The following is a 21,486-nucleotide window of genomic DNA, read 5'->3' on the forward strand; positions in this document are numbered from 1 at the left end:
TTACCCTGGTGGGATGGTCCCTCTGGCAGTGGTCATCGAAATGCGCTGGGTACCTGGTCGGTTCAGGTTATTCTGCCCATTGATGATGAGAGCGCTGTGGCCATGGGCGGTAGAAAGAGATGGCGTCACGGGGGAACAGGGGAAGTTGGCGGTGGACAGTGGCAGCTGCACCTGTTCAACCTTGGCTTGTCCACCTCCTGCACTTATATTATTGTTGTTGGTGCCAGAGGAATTGGATGTTTGAATCCAAAGGGAGGTTCCCGCAAAGGTGTTACTCTGCCGCACAACCGACAGGGTGCCCGTCGCATTCTGGCTGCCTTGTGTCCCTCCGTAGAGCTTCCGCCGCTGCGAAGCAAGTATTGCATTTGAAGCGGCTCTTGTACTGTTCACCAGTATGCATTGTTGGCAGGAGCAGGGCTGGCCAGAGCTTGCGCCCACTGGCCAGGACTGGGACTTGGGGATGGAACCCATGATTAGAGGGTAAGCAAGGTCCATGCGTCTCCGAAGGCGTCTCTTGCGCTGGCTCTGCCTGTTGGTTTGAGACATGCTGTTGAAGTCAATGAGGTAGCAGAAGCCCAGAGAGGTCAGATCCAGCCAGGGGTGCTGCTTCTCGTAGGCATTCTGAATGGTCACGCAAATCTCCATGTCGTACGGCGTCCAGGACCCGTTATCGCTTTCCCACTCCCATACCACCCCTTTACCCGGGGCTGAAGATGGTTCGTAGAAATTTCTCTGCACTGGTCTCATGGTACCTAAAAGAAAAAGACAGACAACAAATTGGTTGCGGTCAGTCAGCTGTCTTTTTGAGTTCTTTGATCATGGACCCCTGTTTCTGTGAAATTGGGTGTATAAACCATTTGGTTTTTGATCCTCTGCCTTGAGTAAAGTACCTGAATCCAGTACATGAATCGGTGAAACAATCCCCTTTTGGCAATTAAAATGTTATTGAACAAAATACATTTAATTAGGTTCACTTGACTATACATTGATTATACATGCCATAGGGATGATAGGTTAATTAAAAAAAGGGAAAAAATAAGTTGTGAACCAAATTGTGTTTTTAACTGTGGCCAATTATTAAAATGAAATCACATGGGGTGGCGTGGCGCAGGATATAGAGCAATCGTCTTTGGAACTGAACATTTCTTGCACTGGTGGACGGCAGCCTACAGCTCATGGTTCATCCATGATGGGTTAATTGCAGAGAACGAATTTCCCCACGGGGATTAATAAAGAATAAATTATTATTACATGAGATTTTGGGGGTAAAAAAAAGTCAAACCACTTCATCATATCAATGAGGGATTTAAAAAAATAATGGCAAATTTTAAGATGTCTGCATTTTATAATTCATACTACAGTTGTTGGCTATCTTTACCAGAGATTATACTTTTTTATCACTTTATTTTTCATTTAATCAGAGATAATAATAAATTGTAAAAAACACGTAAAGCATAATTCAATTTATTGGAAATGATCATGCCGTTGCAGTCCTGATTCAATTTCTTCACATTATCCAATTAATAACTGCTGACATGTGTTATGACCTGAGGAAGATGAAGCGTAAAACTTAACTACATGCCTCAAGGCACGTATTAGCATTTCCTCTGCAGCCCAAGATTTATTACAACTAAATCGTTACTTGTTTAGATTGCACATAGTGAAAAAACATCCTTCCCTTAAGAAGCTTTAAGTGATATTAAAGTTTCAGGTACAAAGACACGATAGCCACCATCACCTTGATTCTCAGTATCAGCACTTTTCTGTCCTGTAGAACAGTAGAAGGGCAGCGATGGCGCGTTGTACCTTTGTCCTTCTGCTGAATGGTCACAAGCTCCCACATCCATTATAACACAATTATTGTATGCGCATGGGAAATCAAGACGCCTTTACCTATCCATCTCCCCAACACACATCAGCAAAGGTATCCAGGCTCTCCAGCGGAGACCTCACCCCGCTCCCACACCTAATTTAACGGGGAAATGCTCTTTTCGCTGCTGGGGAGGAACAGGGTGATAATGGATGAATGAAAGGGCGTGCATGTGATTATTGATGTTGGAATGAGTGAAGAGATGGTAGGCAATAGCATGCCAACACCCAGCAACTGGGTGCATCAGCAAAATCAGTGAGCTTGACCTTGAGTTTCTGCTGCAGACTGCTTGCTGGAGGACATAGCTTGATGGCTAATTTCATTTGGAGCTGCTGAGACGCCCCTATCCCCCACATCACCAAGCTCCCAATATACACACACACACACACACACACGATCACACAAAGAGATGACTGCTCTGTGAGCCAGCTGCCTGTGTCTCTCAACACCAAGATTCTACACAATTTTCCTGATTGCGATGGGACACATTTCAAAAATAAACATTCACCGATTTCCCTCCAAATTCCAATTTTCTTAAATGATTTGCAATTTTCACGTATCAGTACAAGGGTATGTAATGCAGAGCTTTGCCACTGTGTCACTTGAGGGAAGAATTAGCATCGACACTTTCAGTGTGGTTACCTCTGGACGGATCAATAGTGGCACAACTCTGGGATTGTCCAACAGCAAGAAGTTAGATGCTGTTGAATACATTTTTTCAAGTATCGCTTTCAAACTTTTGTTTTAATTTTACCGTGACAAATGATAAGCATTGTCACCCACTGAGCAGTGAATAGTTTTTTTTAGCCCTGTGATTGAACTTGCTGTCGGTAATGGACTTGCTTGGAACAAGTTGTAGTATTTCTTCAGTGAACTCTATTGGATGGGTGTCGACAGCAAAGATAGCTTTGGGCAAATAGTGTGTTAGCCCATTTCAATCTTCCCAATGTTCCCTAAAACGACATATTTGTTGCAACTTGAAAAGACAGAGATGCCAGTCATATAATCACCGTGGTCATAAACACCTTGCTAAAAAACACAAATTTTTGAGCAAGGCACGAAATAAACACTCGTGCCATAAGATGGGTTTAGTAATCTCCAAAACCCAATAATTATGGTTACCGGACTATTGAGCGCACCTCGATATAAGCCGCAGCGGCTAGCCGATTGCTATCTCGGTCTTCCTCCTGCGCACCAAAACCGTCAAAGTCGTCTTCTTCGGTGTCGGAGTTGAACGGACTCAGAATTTCACGGTCATTTCATCGGTCCAATGGGACAAGGATAAACCTTTTAGCGGCATGAAGCTCGTTAGCGCCCGCCACCCAAAAAAAGTCCATATATTAGCCGCATTGTTGTTTACGTGAAAAAAATCGCGGCTTATCGTCCGGAAATTACAGTATTTAAGAAAGGTGTTACTATGTACTCGAACAGCAAGTTGGGAAGATTTAGATGGGAATAAGGATGATGATGACCTTGGAGCCCTAAAGCCTGATGGTTCTTGAATAGCCTACAAACTACTGATGCTTTGGTAGGAGGCAACTCTGAGCCTACGGGGGGGCAGGGCCTCCACCATCTCTGAGGCTCTGCAGAATAGTTATCTCATAATCTATATGCATAATTTGATGTGTCTTATATTGTCTATAGTAGCTGTCGGGAACCTATGGCTCGCGAGCCATATATGGCTCTTCCGGTGACGGCATATGGGTCCCAGACATTTTGAGTATGAAAAAAAAATCCGTTTGGAACTAATGTTAAAATACTTGTGATATATGTTGATGATACTGTGATTTTAAAGTAAACAGAAATTAGTTTTGAAGATAAATTTCACGGGTCACCCGTCGGTCGGGTCAGGAACCGATGGCTTCCAAGCACGTCCGGGTTGTTGTAACGGTGAAGAAAGTAATTTTATCAGAAAGCCAAGTAGTCTATCCGCTTTGACCCTCGTAACGGAAAAGATGTTGAAAAGAAAAAAAAAAAAAACCGATGATTATCATGCATTCTGGACACAGGAATTTACATTTGGATCTGCGCTATGTCTAATATGTAATGATAAAATTGCATCGATGAAACATTCAAACATAAAGCGGCACTTTGAACAAATCCATGCAGCACAGGTGGTCGCATAAAAGTAAGACATATTCAATTTATCATATGTTAAAATTACTATATGGCTCTCAATGAAATATATATAGAAATATTTGGCTTTTATGGCTCTCCCAGTCAAAAAGGTTCCCGACCCCTGGTGTATTGCCTTTGTTTTTCCCTCCACGAACACCACTGAAGCTGCTAACCATAAGGCTAAGTGTGTGTTTGCCATGAAATGTCTTATACAAGGTGCATTAAAATATAGCACTCACATCCCCTCAAAGAAGGCGGGGATCATAAGCTTCTTCAACGCAGTTTCTAGTGTTTTTTGGTTGGAAAATTTTGACTCTGGGGCTCAGAAAATCCAGGATCAGAAATTTAAAAGCCGCCACAGAGGGACTCCACAGGGCAAAGAAACCCATTTGAGAAGTATAAGTGTAGGAAAACTGTTGGAGCGACTATAAATCTGAGGGCAAGTATTCACTTTGAACATGAAGAGACAAATCTAATGGTAGGTGGGTGCTATTTGGGCATTGGGGACAGATCCTTACCATTTGAAAGTGAAATAAGATGTACTCTCAAAATGACCAACCTCATACTGAAAAAATAGAATGAACAAACTTACAGCTGTGGCTATTGAGAAGGAATGTTTACTAATAGTTTCATTCTTCTCTCTTTCTTTTTGGGTGATTTACACAAGCCTATCAAACTTGCACAATCCACTATTCATGTTTCAATTTTATTTGAACTGTAATTACATACCACAACCTCAGTAGTTACATCTGTGAGTACAACATTGTTGGTAACAATGGGGAAAAACACTAATCCGACTTAAAGAAAAAATAATTTTTACATTCTAGCACACTTATCTAGCCATGTCCCAACTTGCTCGTATGCGAACGTCATTATCCTGAACCCTGATTTAGGAGTTTTGTTAACACCATACAATTCTGCTTTCTGACTCCCAGTCTTTGGTAAAAGACTCAGTTTGACTTGTTGTTGTTCTCCAAATGAACCTCTGTGTTTTTCCTGACAGGAAACCATGGAAAGATGGCCACTTCCTGACTGACATTGTGTGCGTTTGGGAGAAACCGTTACAACCCTTCCCTGTCATCCATGGCGTTCCCTCCCACAGTGTCCTCCAACTATTCTTGCCCACCACCAGTGTGATTTCACACTGATGAATGCTATGTGGAGAGTGAGTTATTGACTCCACATATCCTAAAGGGATTCCAACACACATCACTCATGGACAGGTGGGTTTAGAGAGCTTGGGTGCCCTCTTGGGGTTGTGGGATAAAGTGTCCCGTAGCCTGGTTACTCTTGGAGGCCAAGCCAGTCCTCATTTTAATCGCGGTTATCCTCTGGAAGGCCTGTCTAAATGATTGTTTAAAGAACAAGGACAAGCAATATTAAATAGAAACATCCTTGACTGGCCTCAGAGGCGTACCGCAATGAGGAAATGAAGACTGGCAAATTGAACGTCTACGTGATTCTTCTAATGAAGACCTCTAAAGAGGACAGTTGGCTGACATACCTTCAGATCTGTACAACAGGTGTTTAAAGAATTCTACCATTTATAATACATAAACATCTATTATTTGATACTTTTTTTTTAAAACTACTCTTCTCCTGCCTTTCTATTTCACATTTAGTGAATGAAAAAAGCCAAAAAGCAAAGTCTGAAGAAATGAGCTGCTCTGGTGATGAAAACAGCACAATTTTTACTTTGTATATCATTTCAAGAATAAGATTTTGTATTAATCTATATATATATATTTTGTTTTGTAACATATAAACACTTTTTTCTGTTTAAAAAATAAACATTGAAAAAAGTTATAAACAAAATAAAAATAATAAAAGATGAATTTTGGCATCCAAATCTGCCTTGGACTTCATCCAGAATGGCGTCTTGAATAAAAACTGATGTTCAGAGGTGTAACGATACAGTTTGAAACTGTCTTGGTATATTTTTCTGAGAAATAACTAAAATAAAGCTACAGCTATAGAGTTTTCATTTACTTCTGATGAATTAGTTTGTTTTTTTTTTCCTTATAGGGATGTTCACTTCAGTTCTGCAACAGGTCAATCAAGCAAAGCTGTAATGCAACAAGCTCTCTTGTATTCTTGTAATCTCAGCTTCATAATGTGTACTGTCATTATTTTGGAACCAAGATATCTGGGCCCAGTGCATTGTTATACCACGGGTGACAGTGTGGATAGTAGCGGTCCATTAACCATTGAAGAGATTCAAATTTGTATTCATAGTTGTGTTCCTAGCGGTTCGGTAGAGGAGGGTTTGCCCATATGCGATCATTCCTACTATCCCTTTCCCTGAGCGGAGCGTATCAGCCACCTCCTCCTCTCCTCACTCATCCCATCCGCTGCTGACGCTAGCTTTACCCTCTCCCGTGTCTCTTGGCTCCTCACCAGCACTGTCCTTCTGAGCCATTCCTCACATTTTCCACTCTGTCACTTGCTGGACCCCATTCTGTGCGCAACTCCGCGCCACTGAATTAAGAGCCCAAATCACCTTGGAGTTAATGCTCTTCCTGTCTTTGCTGATGTGAGAGAAATGGTTTCCAAAAACTGTCATGTTAAAGATTTATTTAAGAAAAACCCTTATAATTGACAAGTCTTTCCAATTTCCTGCGTTAAGCCTATTAAAGCAAAGTGCCATTTTCTCTTAAGTAGAAAAAGAGAAAGGGAATCTGCGCAATACAACAAAGTATTATCTAAGAGGTTTTCAAATGGCTAAATGAAAGTGTCTTCCGTACTTGAGGGAGGGAAAAAAAGTCATAAGGACAATATGCAGTTGACTAATTATTATCTTTGTGTGAGTTTGTTTTGAAAGAAGTTTTTTTTTCCTGAATAGATAGCAAGATTACTATGAATAAATCGTCACTTGCACGCAATGTGACAGAACATTACTTTATCAAAACAGGATGGTTTAATATGGAAATAATTTGCACGATGACATTAAAACACTTACAGAAAACATACTCATAAGTCATCATATCGGCTATGGCATTGTATCACCTGACAGATACAATGTGTGTATCACTAGCATGACTAGGATAAGTAAATACTAAAACATTACACTTGCTTTACATGAATGCATAAAGTCTTACTCCATCTGTGTTATAGCTTTAAGATAAATTCGTCTCTTCAGAATCGGGGTTCAGTAGATGCAATAATTACTTTCAGTTTATAGTATTATTTGGTCTTTTCAAGCAAAACCTATACCTGAGAGGTATAACACAGCCTTATTAATATTCAACATATCAACAGAGAAAGTAAAGAATATTCTAACAGTCTGGTTGGGGGGGGCGTTAATTAAAGTGTGTTTTGATGTTTTCACATGGACCCCTGAGAAAAACTTGATGTAAAAAACAAAACCAAACTTTTACAAAAAAAAAAAAAAAGACCTTCACAGACCATAAGCCCAGGCTGTGAGGGATGATGAAAAGGCAACGTAATTAAAACATGTCACACACATGGAGAGAAAACATCTGGCTTGCAAAGCTTTATGGCCGCAAGAATATAGGATGGGACTTTTTAATTTAAACGCATGTATCACTGAGGCAAGCGATTTTATTCTGCTCAAAAAGCATTGTCATACCTGTGTGTTAAAAGTCGAAAATATCTGTAAGAGCATTATCGGCTCATTAAGGGCTGCCTACAGATCACAGTGTTATAATGAGGAGGACAGTCTGGTAATAAGCTGCTTTCACAGTATTATATGTTCCAATATCACAGCTCCCCTTCTGCTCTCGCTCAAAATCCGAATTTTCTATACGGTAGAAACATTTCGGTTTGCAGCTCTCAATAATGAGCACAGTGAGCATAAGCTGGAGGGATTCCCCCAAGCTCCATCTTTTCTTTGTCGGGAAACATACCGACAGAACAAATGATAGAGTCGCAGATTGGGAAGTAGAGGATAGGTTGAGGAACGTGCGCGGGAAAATGGAACGGGATAAATGAAGTAATATCTGGTCCTGACATATTACCTTTGCTTTACGCTTCATCCCTGACGACACATGGCTAGATTTCTCTAAAATCCAAAATCTCCTCTCACAGAGCTAAATTTTATGGTTGTGTTTAACTACCTTATTGAATTATCAAAACAGTATAAATGACTGTGTTTACCGCATTATAACAGTATTGTTTTTTGACACCTTGAACGTCATAGAAAAACCATGAAAGAGTCAATTATAACAAAGTTGATACCAAAGCATCTTTATATCTTAACCTGAAGTTTAAGACACTGCGGCTGTTGTCAGGGACTGGACATGAACACAAGCAGAGCAGTTTGGGAGCGGGCTCTGTCCCCTTTTCTCTCTGCTTGGAAATTCATTATTTTTCCCCTCCTGTTTGAAAAAGGCTTTTAATGATGCAAAGAGCACTGTGGAGTGGGTGGTCCTACTTAAACGTCTTTTTAGTTACCCTTAGCATTCAAAACCGCCACCTCGGTTTTCAAACATCACAGTATCTTATGTATGTGGGGATATGGATATCCAGATGTCTCTGTATCCAGAGTTATAAAACATTCCAGATATAATCAAAACCAGAATAAGTGCCTCCAAGGCTGGATAATCAACTCCATGTAAACAGCCAATGATGCAGCAGGGCACCAAGTCATGATAGAAAAGAGGTTTTGGAGAAGGGCAAGAGGATAGGCGGGAAAATTGAGATATATAAGGTCATAATGGGGGGGGGGGGGGGTGTAGGTACTCACAGAGGCGTATGATGATTTGAGGAATTCTGCCAAGGCACAGTAAAAAAAAAAAAAAAAGAAAGACATCTCACTTCTGCCCAAGCCTCAAAAGTGAGTACTGCAATAACAAGGATCCGCTAATACAATTTGTTGCCAGCAGGACAAAGTGTCAGGAAAAAGTAGCTTAACTCCTGCTGCAACCATCCTCATCTCTGGCTCCATAACTCTCTAAACTCTCCCACACATGGCTTGAGGAGCCAGCTGGTTACTGTGTGTAGTTAATGAAGTCTGGAGAAAAAAACAACAGTAAAAAAAAAAAAAAAAAAATCATGATAAAATAAAGTAAAAATGTTGTCCAGTGGCAGATTTGTAATGCAGTGATGCAGGGGAGTCTTACACGTGAGTGCCGAGATTGTCCTGCAATATATCAGTTCATAAATGCGTCATTACATCTTGTATGCGGAGGTGCCGATGCAGGCACACAATCAAGAGGCCACCGTAGCTGCTTGTAAACTGTTTGGGGGATTTGTGTGTTCCACCGCACGCTCGCTCCCGCTTCACACAAACACAACCTCATAGTGTCCAGCAGGAGCCTCGTTAGCAAGTCAGCAGTGAGCCGTCACCTTAGGAGGGAAAGGGCAGGCTCGCTCACACGCTCCCTCACACACACACACACACAGCTTCCCATGACAAAGGCTGGCACTGCCAAACAGTCACCATGGCTGCAGTAAAACCGGTTTCTTGTTCGCACAGATTTGCTTTCACAAATAGACTCTGAAAACAGACATGGCTTATTTGGGGCTTTGGCGATGTCAGCGCTGTACTTCTGACGCGTCACATTCACTAATTTCCGGATGCTTTCCCAGCTTATCTCCCGTGCCCTACAGAAGTTTATAATCTCATCAAAACATCTTTCTGATCTCAGACATCTGCCAAATGAAGACTTCTTATGAATGTGACAGGCTTTTTTCGAATTAGGCATCAGTCCACTGGAGGTACAGTAACTGCAAGCTACTACTGCACTGGTTCTCAAAAGCTACATGAAAAGCGGTTGTTGAACCTAAACAGTTAAATAGAGCTGTATTTAAATAAAAAAAAAAAAACATGAGGATCAAGTTCAAGGAGAATGATGTGTGATGCCACAACAAATTTCAAATCACTTGAATGATTTTTTGTTCAACCAAGATCTTTGTCAGGTTTTTGTTGACAGCCAAATGAATGATAAAAAATTATATTCTATTACATTATGCCGTGATGCTAACCATATTACTCACCGATGTTGCAGTTCAGCTGAAACTGTTATTCAGTGTTGGCAAACAAGTGAAATTATATGTTTATATGCAACTTCCATTTGGTTTGTCTCCTTAACAGTCTTGATGTGGAGCATTTACACATTTCCCATTATCTTTAAAGACCGAACACTAAATACCTTTCTCGAAACCGTGCCAAAACGCAACCAGCAGCCTTGACTGTTTTAAAATCAGCACAACATACAGTTTGAAATGAGCTTTTATCTACAACAGAACAGAACAGTGCACGAGTACTATGTATCTGACTAAACCACAGCACTTCTGCCTCTTCATACCAAAGAAAAATCTCACACCACAGCTCACTGTAGTCTTTATCGGTGACAATACGATTTTTCATGTCACACCAGAACAGCAGACTGTACATTAGTGAAACCACTTTGTGTACTCAGCAGAGCGCTGAGTGATAGGCGTACCGTCACAAGGAAAAGTGGCGCAGTTCTCCATCGGGTGACCTTTGGTAAAATTATACACGACACTTGTGGGTAAATAACAAGAATTTATCTGATCCATCGTGCGTTACAGCATGCACTTCTGTCTCACAGTAAACATACAGATGCTGCATATCGAAAAGTTTCAGTCTTGTCTGTGACGAATAACCAAGGACATTTACAGCGTTTAGCGAATGCATTTAGATGGAACAAACCTCAGAATGTTACATTTGACAAATAACGAGACTGACTCATTGAGATGAACCGCATGCAGTAAATTACTTGGCTGAGACAGGCGTTTATAACTCATGGCTGTCAAGCACAGACATGTCTTATCACAGGAAACCTCTGGCTACAAATTTACAGAGGCCTGTAAAGTTCAGCAGCAGCATCAAATTGGAGAGGTTACGGGGAGGTTATGAGTGAAGCACATGTTCTCCACGTGCCTCGTTCAAACGATGACCTGATCATAATTTTCGAAATTGAATTCTGTCTTTGACCTTAACCTGAAAGGAATGGTTTGACTAGGGTCTCAAAAAAAAAAAGGAAAAATGTATTACCTTGTCATTTCTTGTTCTTCTGAATTTGCCAATTTTCCCTTTCATCCCGTGTTCCAGCTATTCATCCATAGATGAATGACTTCAATGTGTCATGTTTTCTTAGTGTGTTTTAGTTGTGTTCTGCTCATTTGCAGGACTGTCTCAGAAAATTAGAATACTGTGATAAAGTCCTTTATCTTCTGTAATGCAATTACAAACACAAAAATGTCATACATTCTGGATTCATGACAAATCAACTGAAATATTGCAAGCCTTTTGTTATTTTGATATTGCTGATTGTGGCTTACATCTTAAGAGAACTCAAAAATCCTATCTCAAAATATTAGAATATCATGAAAAAGTAATTTTTGTTTTTGTAATTGCATTACAGAAGATAAAGAGCTTCATCACAATATTCTAATTTTCTGAGACAGTCCTGTATATTATGTTTTTTGGAAACTCCCAACAGTAAAAATAAAAAAACTGAAGTGTCCTTCCTAAAGCCTGAATTGGACGTTTCAGTGGCGATGCAGTGGGCTTCATTAAAAACCTCCTGGCGGGACATAAGAGCAGGAATATTTGGGGTCAAAGACTATGAAATCTCCAAAGGTATCTTCTCAGATGTTATCAGATGAAGGACCAGGAAAGTGCTTTTTGTGAACGCTGTGATGGGAAACCGCAATGCAGCTACTACAGCTATTTACGTTGTAATGTGATTTACGTTGTGATGTGACGATTAAAGACTTCTTCGTCTTCCCTTTTCGGCTTTTACCTTCAGGGGTCGCCAAAGCGAATCAACTTTCTCCTGGCGATTACAGACTGATTACTGTATTATATTAATATAGTGCAAAGAGTGTACTTGCAAGGCGACAATAGCCATAAGAAACCTACATAATTTATAGGAAGTATAATGAATAAACCATTTTTTTCACGATTTTTCAGGGAATGTTTAATTACACTGGAACGGATGGGGGTCTTCTTTGAGTGTTAATCTATATAGCCTTATATTGGATATAATTATTCGTCCTGAAGCGATAAAATGCACTTGAGCTCTGTTGTGCAATATCCTACTTATAATCTCTTGAGATCTGATGCTTTGATGATCTGCGGTTATGCCTGTAGCGGCATTTTCAGTAGTTTTGTTGGTGTCAGTTGTAGAAATTTGTGTCGCGTGTGTGTGTGTGTGTGTGTGTAATGTTACATTTGATTGTGACAGAACAAAAATGCCACATTTCAATTCTTTACAACAAGAATGTTTTACCCTTCAAAATCTGGTGCAGAGTTTTAATCAAGTCTACAATTTTTGCAGAAGAAAAACGAGCATTTCTCAACATGTTATAACAAGATGTTTTTGCTGTATTTCCAATCACTTGCACTGAGATAACAACTTCAGTTGTCTTGGAGATGCATGCAGAGACCTGCCTGTTACCAACCAGAGAGTGAGCAGTCCACTCGCTGCATCAAGACACCTACTTCCTGTGAGGTGACTGCAGCAGTGCCCAGACAGAGTTAAGAGACTGCGGGGGGACACAAACTGCTTTTCTCGCCTTTAGTTTTTCATTTTCTATATGCATTACTTCCAGGCTTCCATTAGAATGTACCAGGTGCTCTCAGCAGGGCACTTGCTATTTACAGGGAAGGTGTTTTGTGTTCATTATCAACATCACGGCATTATGATCTTACCTTCAAAGCCTGACATTATATGAAAAAAAAATGGATGAAACATATATTTATAGTACAGAGAAGCTCCACTGCTGTCATTGCCCAGTTTGGCCTCTTATATGTGTGTTTTTCCGCAAATAATGTCCACACATAATGTGTTTTAACTCTTGTGTTTTCAGCAGGACTTTTTCTTTTTTTGTGTTGCGTGCTTGTTGTGTTCATGGAGTGATTACCTCGAATGAGAAAGCTGGTTGTAAAATCTGTTAGAAAAGAAAGGCCTCATAAATATTTCTCCTCTCTAGATTTTGTATTCTCCCAACCCTATCCTTTTCATATTTCCATATACATAGACTCCATCCTTATTATGGATGTAAATCATTCATTCATTATCCACCGCTTGTCCTGCACTTGTCGCAGGGATGCTGGAGCTTATCCCAAATGTCATTTGGCAAAGGATGGGGTTCACCCAAGACTGACTCATACATCTTGGCAATTTTGGGTCACTGTCTGTCACTGACTTTTGGAGTTTAGCAAATTCCATACAGAAGGCCCTCCGGTGGGAATCAAACCAAGACCCCTACTTGCTGCGAGGAGAAAGTGCTAACCATTACACTAACGTGCCGCCCCTATGGATATAATATTAAACTCAATAAAAAGAAAATCACAACATATATGACAAACCTTGACTAATGATAAAACAACCGGTGCCAGGACAAAGAAAGGAAACAGTGAAAATGCAGATTAACCTCTCTCTACATCTTAACTATCACACTGTAACAATGACATACAGTATGTGTGTGCAGACATTACCCTTTAAGTTGCAAAGTATTTCAATAATACTTCAAGACCTGGAACAAAGCAGGGGTTCCCAATGGAAAAATTATATCATTTATGTCTTCATAAGAACATGTGTGAGGTTGATGTACACTGTAAGGATAGATGATATTTACCTTACAAGCTCACAAATGATGTAATCCTATTAACTGTACAGATATTGTATCTATTTAAAACTGTATAAGGGGACAGGCACGGTGTGCAGTAGGTCTAAGATACACAGTGGACAGTTGAGCGACGTGAATTAAATATTATACTTTGATTATACTTTGGATGTCTACATTGTGCCAACACACAGACTGACGCAGTCATCATTGTATTTGTGTCTGTGATATTATCCGGATACAACTGAGGTGTAATGTTAAGTTGAGTCTCTATGTAATGTCTGAATTTTTTGACACTTCCATTTGTGGCCGGTCACCTTTTTTTAAACTGCCTGTTTCTGAATGTACTTGTATCCCTGTGAGAAACAATTTATAGAAAAGAATTAGAACTGAATAAGGGGGTTAAAAACCTTTATAATTCACAAAGCGTTCCTTGGGTTACTTAGGAGTTTGAACTATAATCACTTTCTAAAAAAAAAAAAAAAAAAAAACCACTTCTGTTTCATATGATTTACACTATTTAAACCAGGATCAAAAAAGAGGGAATAAAAGTGGGATTTTAAAACATTCTAACAAAAACGGATTACCTTCTGATTACTTTTTTTCATGTTTGAAGAATGTTGCCATGCAGTTTCCCTGAATAGCAAAAAATGTTTATTGTCATTTTTTTAAACTTTTTAAATGAGAAGAGGACCCAGACGTGATTAATTCCATCGCTATTTAAGTTGGGCTTCTAGTCTTCCCTGCGTCTCAAGTCTTTAGACCAGGGGTCTCAAACTCATGGCCTGCAGGCCAATTGCAGCCTACGGGACGATAGTTTGTCACCCCCGCCTCAATATGAAAGTTTAATGTTAGTGTTAGTGTTTACACTGTAAAGTGCCATAAAGGCAGTGGCAACAAACTATCGTCCCGTGGGCCACAATTGGCCCGTGGGCCACAAGTTTGAGGCCCGTTTTTTAAACTTGTCTTGCCAGCTCAGGGTTGTAAGTTATGGCTGCCAGTATGTATTTAGATGCAGTTCTGGTTATGGGTGGTTGATCTGCGAGGGACAGAAAACCATCAAGACCTTCAAGAATGAAAAAAAATATTGTAAAAGTCACAGATTGTTTGATTGCCAGTTTCTAAAACAGAACACATGATAGAACAAAACATTGAACACCAATTGCTATTAAAGTACAGAATTTTCTTTCAGAATGTCAACTTCATTGGCTTCACTGGTAGTTTTTTATCTCAAAGAGACACCACACAGAAATGCTTGCAAGTGTTGGTGGGAGACAGCAGGCAGCAGCATAGTAAATTCTTATTATCCTCAAAATGAGGAGAACGGTCTCTCATCCTAAAACGGTATCCATGAATCCAGACCTGAACATCTCTACCGGACAGATATTACAGCGAGGATTGTCCCTTGGACACAAAAAAGTCTCTGCGGGCGTCTCAGCACAGGACAGAGAATACTAGCAGATATTAGCATTTCAGGCTGACAATTTCACCTTGAGGCACCAGTGTCATAAATCCTTGGAGCTTAGTGGCTGTCATTAATTATTAAATGTCTGAAAAAAGGATAGCATCGGAGGTGCACTTGTGGGGACCGACAGCGAAGGTCGGAAGATTTTCTGTAAAGAGCAACCATCGAAAAAAAATGCATCAGCTATCGGTGTATTACTGACACTGATAGTCACCGGACTGCCGCTCACAGACAAGCATCATTTAGATGCACTTTAGACGGTGCCAGAGAGAGGAGAGAAGATGTTCCGATGAGTGTCCAGGAAGTTGACAAAGTTTCCGCACTGATCGTCATCTCGTGTGAGGCTGTGCTGAGGATTCCGCATCCATGGGGATTTTAACACTGGGTGTGTTTGCTTTACATGATAGCCTCTCTCTACTCCCCTGCCTCTTGCGTTTCTTAGCACTGTTGCTCCAGACACATGTTTATCTAAAAACTCTGATGCAGTATGCGGCGCTGAGCACCTCTTTCCTTCCACCACTATTGTCTAAAAACAATGTGCGTATGTTCCAATTCATCCAAACATGTAAATGCTATCGATTTATACAAGAGATCTCCGCATTTCCATGTGACGACCTGTTGTATACTTACACTACAATTACATTATTTACGTGTTTAAGACGGGAGAATCAAAAGGCTCATGTTTTCACATCTCAAGGAGTCAGTTCACTACAAGTGCTGTTTAAACCTATTTCTAATCCCGGGGCGCCCAACACGTCGATCCCGATCTACTGGTCGATTGCAAAGGCGACGCGAGTAGATTGCGGAGCCCTTCCTTTCAAAATAAACTGTACCGCACGTAAAAAAATTAAAAATAGCTGTTAGGCTATCATCCATCCCCACTGTGCAATCGGGGCACTTTATTGTCATATCAAATAGAGCCAATCCGAGATCTCGATCCGAATACCGTTCCACCATGACTGACGTGTTTGAGGCTGGGCTACCTCTTTGACTTGAGCCCATTCAGTGCAAAATGTCATCAGAGCAAGGCAAAGGCCAAAAATGTGCACAATTGTATCGTGCCATACATGCTCAAGCTGTTATGCAAGGTAAACAATACATATTTTCAATATTAATTATACTTTGTGTGTATATTTGTATAATTACATATAAATATGTTTAATAATATATATGTACAAATATGCCCATAATATATATATATATATATATATATATATATATATATATATATATATATATATCACTTTTATTGCTGGTAGATCATTTTGACTTGGTTATTTTAAAAGAGTGCATGCCTATTGTTCTAATCTGTATCGAAGTATGACATGTAGTGTTTTGAGGAAAATAAAAAAATAATTTCAGAGATATTGTAGTTTAGAGCTACCTGTACTGCAGTTTCTTAAAATGAAAGTGACAAAGAGTCAAAGCCCAACACAAAACATCCATTTGGTCTGTGAAAGCTAATATGGATTGTAATTCTTGATTCTTAGAATAAAGATCAATGGTGATGCGTGCACTAGTTTTTTATTTATTACTTTTGTTCCATGGGCCAACATGGTGAAGTTACCCACAGATTGCCACAGAGCGCTGTCTTAGCTCTCTGGGCAAAAAATAGCTTTCCCAAAAGTATCATGGGCTTTAATTTGGGCTTAAGAAGCCTGTCACGAAGCCTCTGTACAAAAGTGAGCTCAGAAATTACATTTATAAGATGACTAAAAGTGCAGAGACCAAAAGAGAAGGTCGCATGCTGTACTGCTGCCCTCACCGCGACACATCAAGGCAGATCTGAGTTTGGCTTACTACCGCCACTGGCAGCTACAGTTGCGTCAGGGTGGTTCTGGTTTCAGTCAAATGATGCTCTCTGTAAATGTTAGACCACATGCTTTTCAACATCAAAGATACCCAATTTGGTACCAGAAAATGCTGTCCTTCAACATGAGAGCGGCAAAATGTCTGGTTTTAATACTGTTCTGCCACTTTGGGGTATAAAAGCCAATAATTACTTGAAAAATCATATTTTGTAACCAGTTTCTTAACTGAACGGCAGTGGCATTTTCAGTACTATTGTTCCACATACACAGATATACCTCCTCAGATTTTAACATGCTTACTTGATGAACAAAGGTGGACGTCGACTTTACGTGGATATCAAAATAGTAAGGTTATGCATCTACAAGTTGCCCATCGTTCAAACATTTATCAGTATGTGCACAGAGCGTCTGAAAGTGCAATGACCCTGACAAAAAGGCCGCTCTCAAAAGGGGCGTTTGACTGCACTAACTGACTAACTTTGATGCTTGACATTTATGAAAGAAGTGTTTAAGAAATATATTGCACAACCATGATTACATCTGTTGAACTACAGAGAACGAATTTTCCAGAATCCCAATAGGTTCTATCGCGCCTCGAATCAGCCAAATGTTTCAGCCCTGCTTAGAGTTAGTGTTTGATTATTACAAAGAAGGAAACACACACAAAATCTGTTTTTCTCTCCTTTGTGGTGCAAGGATCAAATCCCCCAAGACTTGATTCTAATGAAAAAAAAATTCTTTCCTGCACACACACTGCATTGATTTAAGGCCCTTTGTCAAAGTGACACGGTGCGTAAATGCAAAATGCTTGATGATCCACAGCTGTGGTGTCCCCGATAGTGCACAACAACTGTCGCTGGAACATCGCAAGCTGCCAAAATGCTCGTCAAAAACCCTTTTAATGACTAAGATAAACAATCAAAATGCAGAATATTCACCAAATCACCGAAAGACATCAAAATCATATACCCTTTGAGAAGGGGAACATACGGAGCTGTAGATCTTTCCATGGCAAACACATCTCCTCCCCCACTGTAATTTTCCATAAGGAAAATACCTCTCCCTCTTTTCCTCTTCTCTCCTCACCTCTGCAACCCCGCCCCCAACTCGCCCTGTCCAGAGCAACACTCATTTTTTTTTCCTGCTGACATCCAGCTGGTCAGGGCTATAATGGACCCTTGATACCTCGGTGACGCCTTGGCAAGGAGTCACTTTTGTTCTCTTCTAAAGACCCTGTGACAGCAAATCATGCAATAACTTGATGAAATACAAGAAAATTCACTTCACTGTAAAAAAACAAAACAAAACAAAAACCCCACTGGATTTCATTAAAAATGTTTTTTTGTGTTTTGTGTTATCAACTACATATAACGGGCGTTATTTTTAACAAGCAGAGAGGGTCATGTACCCTGAGGCTTTTTGATGAATCCCCATTATGCGATTATTTCCAACGGAGTTAAATCCTGCAAAAAATGACTTCATGATTAATACAGGAGTCAATAATAATGTCAATGGGATTTTACATTTAAGCTGAATGATATGTGTAAAATGTAGTAAGAAAGACATCCATTTTGTTTTGCACTTAAATAAAACAGAACTCAAAAGTGTACATTACTTGTCTTGCGCCCACTTTAATGTACCACACCATTATATTCACATAAATCAAAAAAGTGGGTTTTTATCTAAGGCACTTTGAAGAAATTACCACAACATAGAAAAAGGTGCTATATTATTGCATACTACAAAGGTTATATCACAAATATGCTGAATTTATTAACTAATGAAGTGGGTATTTATTTTATCAAGTTTTGAGAAAATGCACGGATGTGTGACACTTTTTTGTTTTTGTTCTTATTTTATAATTGTGTCATGAACTTCATTTGTAAACATATTAGTCTTCTACCGAGGCTCCAATATTAATTTGTTCTAACATTTCTTGACGTGAATGGGATTTAGGTCAGGGAGAGATACAGGATGTGGCATTCTTTCACGTACATTGTTTTATTTTACAGCTGTGTTGGAATATCCACGGGCTTTTATACTTTTATATAAAAAAGAACAAATAAATGAAACGCCTGAAGCATTTCCCTCTTCAACAAATTCCATAATTACAAATGCTCATCAAGTCACATAGTTTCCAGACAACAAAAACAGCTTCTGTGTTTCTGATGGGCGCGCACCCGCATCTCTTCTTTGTCCTCTGCTGTTTTTCACCATAATTAGTCAGGGAGGTCATTTTGCCCAGTGAAAATAGGTGGGAGGGAGAGAGAAAAACAGAGAGAGGGTTCTCAAGGCTGTGCAACCAAAACAAACAATGCTCTGCTTCTGCGCCAGAGCAGCTAACAGCCACTGCTGGGGTTTATATCTGCAGTCACACATGGACCATCTTAAAATGCTAAGCAGGACTTGGAGGTCAAACTGCTTCACCACTGATTTTGCGCTCACTTATGGGGAAAGAAATACAAGTAACAGCTATCAGTTCAAATGTTCTTTACTTTGGCAGCATTTAAGACTAGTCCGTCCAGATTATCTTTCATGGATCAATATTACCATACCGGGTATTGATATAGCTGCAGTATATGTAAACTATATGAACATCTTTGTAGAACGCCGTGAATTGTGATGTCATTGAGGCCGTAATATCAAAACTCTGACCAACATCCAATTTTGACATCAAAAAGATGCTCATTTTCATCTAAATTAACACCCAACTCTTTCTCTGATATTTTGCTGATATCCAGTGACAGCTGGTATGAAGCCAACAATTCTGCATCAGTCTAATGTTTTGAAATGTCCTGCCTCACCGTCAGTGTCAATGCATATAGTAAATTAAATGCTATCAGGGGGATTTCACAGATGGTATTTAATTGATTCAGCCGAATCAACTTAAGTCCCCAGTATATAAAGAACATCACCCTATACATTATATTTGACATAAAATATCAGTATTATTATTAGCATAATTTATAATGGATATTGTCTTTGAGGTCAAAATCAACACGCTGACATGTTTAGTCATTAACAACAGAAAAACCAACTATAGTAATCTGTGCTGTACAGTGTACGAGTAATAGAAGAAGTTAAATCTTGAACAAACAGTGTTTTAGGCAAATAATTATATAAAGACTATTGGCAGTAGCTTTTAACTTTTGAGAAAATTAGATGTTCCTGAAACAAAACCTCTGAAGTTAAAAATTACACTGAATTTATCAATCCACTCAATAATATGTTCCTATTGTCTTGTAAATCAGGTAAAATGTATTTGTCCGTTTTTCTTCTTTTGACTGCTATCTTTACATTGCATTTATAGATCAGCACTGACAGAATCTGTCATTATTTAAGAAATGTTTAGACTTGTGCTTGTATCATCCACAATATATAATAGCAATCATTGGACTCTAATGATTGCTATTATATATTGTGGATGATACACGTCCACAGAGTCAGAAGAAAAATGGTTTCTCTAACCATATTTCTTCTGGCTCTGCATCATAGCACGGAATATAAAAATGTTCAAAGCATCGGTATCAAGAAGAAAATGCAACGGTCACGTTGTCTATCTGAGGGGCCACAACAGTTGGTATGTGATGGAAGTGGCAGATACCCATGTGTTTTGGTACTGGAGCGGGTAAAGTGAAAAGGGATCTGCCCACAGCAATATTTAGAGGTTCAAACTCCCCTCTGGGGAGAAGAACAGATCGATCCTCCTTGGCTGGAAGCCACTACTTGTCTACAGCCAGATATTTCTTCATGCTATATACAGTATATATATATATATATATCGAAGTCTTAACTCACACTTTTGTGAGGGATTGCACCAACACAGGAGTTCTACACAAGGACTTACATGGAGGAGAACTCTATGCCTGGGCTTTTAATGCCAACTAAATACAGATGTTTTAGGCTGCTTTCCAGACTGAGGGGCTGGCCGCATCATCTGTGGTGCATGCACCGTAGTCATGATGCTGTGTTCAAGGGGAGTCATGGAGATTAGCCACAGCCGCTGTCTCATTAGTTGGAGTAACTCTGCCTGGTTTCAACCCACAGGAGCACCTCCCAAACCCACACAGGAGAGCAGGGCAATCCTTCAAAGCCTGCAGGGGAGACGACCTGAACACAACCACCACAATTGGTTCAGTGCAGCATCATACACGTGAGCAAACTGGTACACGGGAATCAAAGACGCAAGGACACAGTATCATACACACAAACACAGAGGATATTAGGGACACTTAAATAACTTTTTAGTCCTTGCCAAAAAAAAAACCAAAAACGTCTTTTGCCAAGATCACTGACTCTGTAACAAAACGCTGTTTCCCTACAGGAACAATTCTTAAAACCTGCAACAGTGCAAGCGATTGCGGCTGACCTGCTGAGTTACAAATATAGCAAATATTCAATGTGAAACAGATGCATCACGGTACGCACTAGACAAGGCTCACTGTGGTTCTTGTATCCTGACAATGGCGTGCTGCAAGAGATGGAAGAAGGCAATGCATGTCCAGGCCACTGTCTGTCACGCCCGGCTGTGACAGGTTTATCCCAGCCGAGGGGGAAGGTAACAAACAGAACAGCACAATGAGGAGCGATAAACGTCAGGACGAGCCCCGGTGCCGCGGTAATGGCTGACAAACGGCTTGGTGGCTCATCTCCGAGCCAGC

The 21,486-nt window shown here is 40.0% G+C and overlaps 1 protein-coding gene across 3 annotated transcripts in view; it reads right to left on the reverse strand.

The window, feature by feature from the left end:
• Positions 1–21,486, reverse strand: part of dtx1 (deltex 1, E3 ubiquitin ligase) — a 48,246-nt gene that overhangs the window by 23,192 nt on the left and 3,568 nt on the right. For all 3 annotated transcript variants that reach the window (XM_086173662.1, XM_086173659.1, XM_086173660.1), the window contains one exon: positions 5–752. In XM_086173662.1, coding sequence (XP_086029788.1) covers positions 5–752 — 748 coding nt within the window. The remainder of the gene's footprint in view (positions 1–4; positions 753–21,486) is intronic.

This window comes from Fistularia commersonii, chromosome 26 (assembly GCF_037954325.1).
Source record: "Fistularia commersonii isolate RoL2024-O1a breed Wild chromosome 26, RoL_Fcom_v1.0, whole genome shotgun sequence".
Classification (NCBI taxonomy): Eukaryota; Metazoa; Chordata; class Actinopteri; order Syngnathiformes; family Fistulariidae; genus Fistularia; species Fistularia commersonii.